Source organism: Triticum dicoccoides, chromosome 2B (genome assembly GCF_002162155.2).
Source record: "Triticum dicoccoides isolate Atlit2015 ecotype Zavitan chromosome 2B, WEW_v2.0, whole genome shotgun sequence".
In the NCBI taxonomy this organism is placed as follows: Eukaryota; Viridiplantae; Streptophyta; class Magnoliopsida; order Poales; family Poaceae; genus Triticum; species Triticum dicoccoides.
The window spans coordinates 86642141-86651943 of record NC_041383.1 but is presented as its reverse complement, the minus strand read 5'-3'; the positions used below and the strand labels follow the sequence as shown (position 1 = coordinate 86651943).

General features: G+C 43.8%; 1 protein-coding gene across 1 annotated transcript; it reads right to left on the bottom strand.

Annotated features, from left to right (window-relative positions):
- Positions 1–8683: 8683 nt before the first annotated feature.
- On the bottom strand, positions 8684–9748 carry LOC119362285 (anthranilate phosphoribosyltransferase, chloroplastic-like). Its single transcript, XM_037627484.1, has 3 exons — positions 9593–9748; positions 9417–9500; positions 8684–9329 (listed from the first exon to the last, which is right to left on the bottom strand). Exons 1-3 carry the CDS (start codon positions 9719–9721, stop codon positions 9309–9311), a joined length of 234 nt encoding a protein of 77 aa, XP_037483381.1. The 5' UTR covers positions 9722–9748; the 3' UTR covers positions 8684–9308.
- Positions 9749–9803: the final 55 nt, after the last annotated feature.

Genomic DNA, 9803 nt, shown 5'->3' with positions numbered 1-9803 from the left:
ATTGATGCGATAAATTCTCCCCGTCAATGTGGATGTGGACTATTTTTTTTATGGGGAATTGATGTGAACTGTTTGTAGAGTCCATTATCCTCAAGTTGCTTCTATCCACGTGATTTTTCGCAGCTATTTTTTCTTCGAAATTACACTGGGTGGTATTACATACATCTAGATTTTACCATCTCCCTGTTTCCTTTTCTCGCTTCATATGGTGCTATGCTTAAACCAAATAAAATCGTGGAACGATTCCTACACTTTGATTTGAATCTTTGGATCAAAATGTTACTGTTAGATTCCCATAATAGGCTTTTGGATTAGATTATGTGAGATCTAGGTGGTCTTTGGTGAGAAGCAGCTCCCACAGGGAGCAACTGCTGACATGTCTCAACAGAAGACGAAAGAGGAGACTCCGTTGGTGCTGTGTATCTTATACAGGAACAGGGTGGAGGAGACTCCATTGTTCAGCTGCTCGTGTGTCAGTCTTAAGAGCTCACGAAACTACTCCCTCCGTTCCAAAATAGATGACCCAACTTTGTATGGGTTATCTATTTTGGAACGGAGGGAGTAGTTATTGCGTGTAGTATGTCTAACTTGTGATGCGGTGTGCTTAGTACGCTCGGCTCTTGTTCATCTGGTACATCGGTTGTAATAACAAAAAAGTTTTCTTCTGCTCCGAGCTCAAATGAGCTTGAGATGAACATACTATTATACGTACTATGGGATGGATGGAGTACTAGTAACCATTGTCGATTACATTCAGTAGACCGATACAAACACACACCATCACCGATTACATCCAGTAGATCGATACAAACGCACGCCATCACCGCACACAACAGATACCCAAGGAAAGGTACAAAGGTGCTAGTCATCGACACGCCACCTCACCGACTACCAAGCAAATTATAGATGTGCGAAGAAGACCGCTTGGAGCTGACGGAGAACTCCACCGTGGGCAATCCACAACGGAGAGGTGAGAGGGACAACGACGAAGCCAGGACTCCAAAACGGTGCCTCTCAGAAGGGTACGACCACGGATAGCCGCCACCGTCAGATCCGGTAGATCAAGTTTTCACCCCGAGTAAGATGAAAGGAGTGGGAATGCCGCAACGAAGCCTTCAGGAAGGATACGACGTCAACAGACGTCGCCACCGTCGGCTAGTACAAGGACTGGGCAAGTGATGTACCCCAGCGCTCACACCCCTTCGTCGCACCCTAGATTCGCCAACCACCGCAACCAAGCCACCCTCGCGGCCATGGCTGTCTGCCCATACCTGAGACGCGCGCCTCCCATCGTCACCGCTGCCGTCCTACATTCAGACATCCCCGCGACCAGCCAAAGTGGCGGCTTTGGTCCAAAGGGACACCCCCGACCGATGAAACCGCAGCCCACATCCCGCCTTGAACATCACCGGAGCTGCATCCACGCGTAAACGGACGGGGAAAGGGGGAGGAGGTGGAGGAGGCGCATCCATGACCGACACACCCCCGTGCTGGCGACAGGCATCCCTAATGCCGGCGCCGCCCATCCCTCCAGCCAACCTCCCCACAGAACACTATTTGTGTCGCCCCACCGCGGCGGCCGATGCAGATCCACGTAAGGCCACCAATGAATGCCCATCCACTGGCAAGGGGGGCCCAAAGGCCGCCACCCACTGCCAAGATTGCTCACCGAGGAGCCCATCCGCGCCACCCGCCATTATCCAGCCGTCGGATCAGGCTAGAACCTGGTCAGCATGCCGCCAGATCCGCCACTGATGCGCCGCCACCCCCACCAGCTGAGCCCCGGGGTAGGGGTGGTCGTCCGCAACCTAGCTCAAGCATGACCCGCACCCCTAAATGGGATGGCCATGAGCGCCGCCACCACCATCCACCCAGGGTGCACCACCACCATGATGATGCCACCTCCACCGGAGCAGGGGAGGACCACTGCGTCGTCGCCCCCACCAGTCGATGTCATGGCAGGGGGACCACCCGTGGCCCTCTCCTCCCAAGGCCGGCGCTGGTTGCACCGTTGCCTGCAGCACCGACCAGCCCGCCCTGAGAGAGCACCACCACCTCCGCGTGGACGCTAGTTGCCGCGCCGCCAGGATGCCACCGCCGACAATGCCCGCGAGCCACAGAGTCGCCGCACCCGTCCGCCAGCACGACCCAGGCCCGGCAGATCGGTCCGCGCCTAACCTCTCATGCACAAGGAGATACGAGGCCCCATCGCCGCCTGCGACGTCAAAGCTTCGCCCGACCGCGCCCCTGGCGACAGCAAGGAAGGAAGAAGAGGTGAGGAAGGGGGCCGGCGGCGGCTAGGGTTTGGCCTCCCGATCGCTCGCAAGAACGATGAGGGGGGAGGGGGTGGGGGTTATCCCCGTCTACCACGGAGGGGCCACTCGCTAACTATGAATCTTGATGTAATTTTTATTATGTTGATGTTTTATACTCTTGATGAACTTTTATAATATATTTAATCCTTTCAAGGAAAAAAAGGAGGCATCCAAACTGTTGCAGACTATTGGTGTAAACCTGAACTGAACTGAGCTTCCTTCTTTTTGAAAAAAAAAACTGAACTGAGCTCTCAACTGAGTAGACTCTGCTTTCTATGTAAGTACTAGATGAAAAGTGCGGCTTGCCGCACCCCGCACCCCTACCGGGTGTGGTCATATCCAACCTGGTAATATAGTTATCAGATCAAATGCGTAAGAACATCAGGATTCAACAATCCAATGGGCAACAACTCAAAGCAGTCCAACCATATGTCTGACAATTTTATTAGCCATTAAGCAACCAAACATTGTATGCGTAACTGCAATGAAGGTGTTACAAAAAGAGATAAGAGGAAGAATGATGGCAAACAGATACAAAAGGAAACACGAAATCACTTATCAAACATTAGGATTTCTCAAAGACACATGAGGAAGCCAACACTTATTAATAGTAACCCGGTAGGAACCGCCTTGGAGCATGATGACTGTCTTAAGGCAATGATCCAGCATCCGTTGTTTCTCAGCGAAGCATTAGTCTGGAGCAAAGAATCAAAATCCATTAGAAACTTAAATATGGTTCAGTAGAAAACATCAAATTTCTATACTACTATATAGTGTACGAGTCCTGGATTGCACCTATAACATCAATCCTAGCCACTGATCTCCTAAATCTAACGGCTGAGATTGGAGGGATTCGCAGTGAACAGTGCATGCAGCTGAATCTACTTGGTTCTGGAACCATAACAGTGCCTGCAGCTGAATCTACTTGGTTCTGGAACCATCGCTGCACCGTGTCATACCTTCCACAAAAGAAGACCTATGCCTCCTCTACTATGCTGCAATTGTCAGGTTGTGATGAGTAAAAAAAGGAGTTGGTTGTGAGCCGATGTGAGATGGTCTGGAGGAGAAACTAAAGTAGAAGTAAACAATTTGTGGGCTCCACCATGTACATTTTTTTATATTCTTCGAAAATTTCCGGATGACCGCAGGCAGTAGTTGCATTTTGTACTACCAATTAGTAAATTTCTAAACTCTATTTCGTGTGCATCAACAATATAATTTTTTGCTCGGAATTCATTTTTCAAAGTATTCTTTTATGGAATCACACCATACGTGCATTGCACGTGCATACACACTAGTAGTACAAAGAGCATATGGTCAAGTACAATGCTGATGGATATTTCACTCACAAAAGGTGACATACATATATACTTTTTTACAAAGGGAGATTGCCATGTGCATGATTTGGGGAAATAGGCAAGAGAAGGTAAGTATCAGCAACGGTATGAAGCGAGCACATCGACTATCCATCCATAAACATATGCAAAAAGATCACACGACAAATGGATACATCTTATAGACTGTTCTTATAGACTATTACATCGTTCACTTAGTTTTACTAACCTACCAAACTACCTATGCCATCAGGAAACCTGAGCAATTGTATTTCTGATCACATGATCTGGTTCTGTTTAGTTTTTACGTCTGCCAGTAGTCGATCGAAACAGAAGAAATATGAAATTTAGATCTGATGTATACATACTGTTTTCTGAGAAATATTGATCCATATTGTATTAAGAAAAACTCAAATGCCAGCACAAATGATGCCTCTGTTACTTTTATCCAAGAGAATAGAGCTAAATCTGAGAGGGAGCATGAGAGATAGAGGAGGCAACCTAGACTAATCAGGGGGTGAGGATGGCAGGGTGATGGTGACGGTGGGTGTATCATTCTATCCAAATGTTGTAATGTTTTTCCTTGAATGTTTAGGATTCAGTTCATTGAGCTATTGCATCCATCCTAAGTGCATGCGCATTAACAATTCTAAGACGACAGAAACATGGAAAAGGCAAGAGGACCAAATATACATGAGATCTTTTTCCTGAAAACAGAAACGTACCTTATTAGCCTATAAAAGTGCATTGAGTGTTATAAATACTTAGGAATTCAGAATGACAAATTTAAGCAAGAAAATCACACTGGAGCTGTTATATTTACTTTGGAATTCAGATTATTGTGTTTCCTATGGAGGCCCCATAACCTGAATAAACATAGATGCACAGAAGATCAAGTAAAAAAAAAAGCTTTAGTAGATTCATGAAAGGCAGATGTGAAGATAGAAGGCATGACAGAACTGTCCAGATTTTGTATCAGCCAGTCATATATACAATCATTTTGCCTCTATAAAAATCATTGTAATGGTGGATTAATAAATTCGAGCAATTTTAAATATCTAAGACTAAGCTCTAGTTGGTGCACTTTAGAGAAGTTCAGTTTGGCGAAACTAAGGAAGCAAAGGAAGATTTTAGGATTCCAAAGGTTGTATGATTATGTAAAACTTACACACCTAAAGGGACCATCTAAGCGCAAACCAGCAAGAGATGCAAATTAACAAGGGCGTGATAATTTTTTGAAGGAACAAAGCAAACCAGGGTAAAAGAGCACATGTTATTTACTGATTATGTATATCTTATCCTATTATTGTTGTCATGGCTTGCTTTCTCCTTAAGAAAATTATCATGCCCTTGTTAGGGCTAGCAAGCGCAAACGAAAAATGAAGGAACCAGTAAAAGGAGCAATCGAAATGGCAAAAGAGTGAAAAAGCTACAGGACCAAGAAGACTGCATCCAAAGTTTGATATTTCCATCAGCTTAATTCTGTGACACTCATCGTTGAGGCAGCCCTGCCTTTGAACTGCGTTCTGCGCCGCAGACAACACAAACTAAAACTGATAAAGTTGAGACAAATAAGGGTAAATATATTGTAACAACCAGCGAATGGGTTCTTGAACCAAGTCATGTCATAGTACTTGGCGCTGCAGATAACTAACTATATCAATTCATCCCAAAATATATTTTACATTGATTTTTTTGCACAATGTTACTTCACAAACATGGATTGAAGATGGAATATTTACCATAACAATACTTGCATAAATGCAAAGCATGTATAAATTGATGCTACATGTAGCGAGTGAAAAAACGTCTTACATTATGGGACGGAGGGAGTAGAAATAAGAGGGAGGAAGGGACAGGTGAGGCAGAGGAACCTGGAGGTGCAGGGGCACAAATCTGGTCTGAGCTTGACCTTCCTCCTGCTGCTGCTGGTGGCCATCTAGAAATTGGAGCCAAGGGAGTAATAACAGGACGGCGCCGAGCAATCGTGCCTGGTGGGCATCGGTGCACCCACATCTCTTGGTCCATAACCTACCATCGTAGTGTAAGAGAACTGCCTGGTTATCACTCATCAGAACGACCGTCCAATGTATAAGTTATTACAATAATAGATTGATTTCATAATTCTTTTCAGTAATCTCCATGTCAAATACATGAATCAAATGAGTGAATAAAAGTAAGTGTATGCTGACTGGTACTCAGATATTGAATGCAAGCCAGTTAATTGTGAATAACCAACATATCTTTCTGACTCTTAAAATTTTTCCTTTCTTCCGTCAACACAAATCATATCCTAAGTTCTCAAGCGAAAACAAAATGACTTACTGCTTATTTTAAGAATGTGGTTTGCTTCCCTCGAAAGCTCAATTACAGATACCTTTGGTAATTTGTACTCATCCTTGAAAAGTGAAACAAAACTGCAGAAGATCAAGGTGTCAAAATCAGATGAGAAATTATATATTGATAGTTCAACTTGGCGAGCACAACATATGTTAAGATTGGACAATATGACTAAACACAACAATGGAGCAAGTATCATTCAAGTAAACCAACACTGACACACTTCAGTATTTGGGTTCAGGTGTGTGAACTGCACGCACGCACAAACAGAGTGAGCGAATGAGTGTGTGGGTGAGTCTCGGAGAGAGAGAGAGAGAGAGAGAGAGAGAGAGAGATGGGGATCATACCGGATCCAAAGCAACAGGTAGCCAAGCTGCGATAAATCCATCGACGGCGGCTCAGTTCCCGTGCCAACCCGACCAGATCAGAGAGATCAACGCGAGGCATCTGAGAAGTAAAGGAGCAGAATATATTACTACGCAGCCTCTTTAAAGTTCAGAAGGAGAATCTCAGATAGAGTGACCATTGTAAACAATTTATGCACAAAAATCAATCTTGCAGAGGAACATAATGTGTATCTTTGCTGCTTTATACTCAAATGGAACCAAACCTATCAATATCATTTAAGATCTGATACTCATACATCTATCGAGTTGGAACCTATCAAGCAATTTAAGATCTGATACTCATACATCTATCGAGTTGGAACCAAACCTATCAATATCATTTAAGTTAATTCTAAAAGTAGATGGGAGTAAGGCGAGCAAAGATCACTTGAGTTCAAAACTGCCAGGTTGGCCTAATTTGCATGGCACCAACATTTTTAGTACAATAATAAAAACTGCACGCGTCCTCAGAATTATCTTGGACAATTAGATCTTAAGGTGCAGCTACGATCAGTGTGAATGTAAACACAGTACAGTGAATGTAGCAGATATATTCCAGGAACTCAAGCAGATCCATCCATAAAACTGAAACACTAAAAAGATTAGTGTGCCAAGTTATGCTCATACAGTAGCAAGCAATATCAAAAAGGAATAAATCAGACTACATATAACTCAAAAGAAAGCTCCCGACAAACAACAATTTGTATATCCGCCTAGACAATCTTGGCAATTATCAAGTATGCTGATAATATATCTACAACAGTGAGGAATCTCACCGGATATAGTCCAAAGCAGCAAGGTAAAGTGGTACATTAGTATACGCGCAGACAACTATTTCCTTATATCATATCAAAGCAAATCAATTTAAGAAATTCAAGTTCAAATCCAAATGCTGTGAGGCACACTATTGTTTCTGAGCCCTGGTCAGCCAGAAAAAAAAATACAAAAACAATAAAACAGAACATGAGAACAATGAAGGCATGATAAAATCAAGTGGCCATCTAGTTCAGTAGTCTAGTAACCTAATTTTACAGAAACTATATATAAAAGAAGAAATATTTTATACGCAACATCAAAAGCTATATATCATAAGAATCATTTCAGAAGTAACACTAAAAGCTTTATATAAAAGAAGAAACATGTAAAAATGGTCAAGAAAATTGACAAGAGGCAACTGATGTTTAGGCTGCGGCCAATCGACATGTTTTCCTGGGTGCAATGGTAGCCATCGATATATTGGCGCGCCACAGAGCATTTAGATAGCACATTATAGGACAATGATTAGGCAACAACAAATGTAACTACTTAGACAGAAAAACAACTTAGAATCCCATGCTCGGGTACAACTTAGAATCCCATGCTCTAGTAGCCGCCAACAGTGATTAGTCAGCTTAAAGGAGAAACTCTACATGAAGCAAGATCAGATGTACCTTAAGGCACCAAGAAATAATGGCTACTTCAGTTGTTGAACCTGTAACACCAGCTGCTCCCCCATCCTATACATTTAAAAGAACAGATGAAATTGTGTGGAAGCAACTCATATATGTTATGGCAGTTAGCATAGCATCCTCCCTAGACTGCGTACGGCCATCTGCGCAGTTCTGATTACTGTCTGATTATTGGCAGGAAATACTAAAGTGGGGTAATTTTATGAGATCATATCTTAAACTTAGACAGTGCCTTTACAGGTAACCAACTCGTTTATTTGAGGTTCTTAGCAGTTTCACCAAATACATGTATCTTAAACTTAGGCAGTTTCCACATCGCTAAGAACCTCAAGTGAGCATAATTTTCATGTGTTTGGTGGAACTGACAAAGTGTTGACAGCTGATACATTATTCTGGACTCCACTGGATCTCATCCGAAATGTGATTCAATCTACAGTTGCTACTTTCAGAAAGTAGTTAGTAATCTCCTACCTGGAAACCGAACATATATACCTCCAACGCGGAAAAGAAACGGGGTGGAGGAAGAGAGGTAGGAGGAGGCACCTGAGGCGAGACTAAGATGGCGACGACGGCGAGGCGAAGAGCATCCAAATCCTGGTTCACCTGCGGAACGTGGATGAAATCAACACCCAACACGCTCAACGGCAAAGAACAGAGGGAGGAGTGAAAGAGCTATGAGAAGGAAAGTGCACAAAGCTACCAGTTGTTGGATTCAAAATAGGACCAAGGATATTAAAAACTGTCTTTATCTTCAGCTTCTCTTCCTCACAGGTTTGACAATTTTCATTGCCGGATGGTAATTTGTGGACATCATGAATCCAACACCCACCTCATTGACAAACCGTCTAATACCCTGGCAACAGAAAAGGGAATAACAAAAATTAACACACCAGGTTTTCTTAAGATGCACAAACATGACTGAAATATAAGATGTGAGGGTAAGAAGTTCAAGGACAGATACCTTTCCATGCATGACTGAAAGAATAATAAATACTATAAGCAAATAAGCGACATGTTGGTCGACTATGCAGCTATATAATGCACAAAGCTGCCAGATCTGGAATAAATATTGCAAAAAAGGTTGTGACCAACAATCAACTCCATAGAATGTAGTTTATGTGACACAAAAGTGGGTGTCATTGCGTATTTTGAGTGGTTAAGAAAAGTATGTAGCACCATGCAACCTTGGTTTTTGCTCAGTTGGACCAATTGTGTGAGTAACTTTGAAAAGGGGGTGTATGTTTGCCTAAATCACGGTGGTTGGTAAAATGCCCGTGCTACTTTGCAGTACTAACATATAGAAAAGTTCCCTAAAAAAACATATAGAAAAGTCAAAGCAGCCAAAAGGTGCCTCTGATAGTCTGATTACTCCTCAAGGAATACATCAAGTGATGCTTGATACTAACGGCTGTTGCATCCGACAAGTCACAATCTATCTCCAGTAGCAGGAGGCACCCCTTGCGGTATGATTTGCATTCGCTGGTATTAGAAATCGACGCACACATACTGTAGAGGCTATTAAGATATCAGGCACAAGAAAAGCAAATACAGTACAGAGGAAAAAGAGCAATCATAAGGCCAATCAAGCAGTACCTCGGGTCCCAACTCGATGTTGACACCCAACACCTCAAGCACATCGGCGCTGCCGCAGGCCGACGAGCTCGCCATGCTCCCTTGCTGCAGAAACGCACGGGAGAAGACATCGGTACAGTACAGTACATGCGCCTGTGCAATCCAATACAAAAGGTGGGGGTGGAAAATCAAAATACCTTGGCCACCTTGGCGCCGGCGAGGATGGTGGAGCCGGTGGAGATGTTGACAGTGTCCGCGCCGTTGCAGCCGGTGCCGACAATGTCTATGGCGGCGTGCAGCCCCTCGACACGGACGCAGTTGCTCATTATCACCTTGTCCAGCCCGACGATCTGAAGAACGGCCCGTCAAAACCCAAATCAGTGGCTGTAGAAATTTCGCTCCATTTTC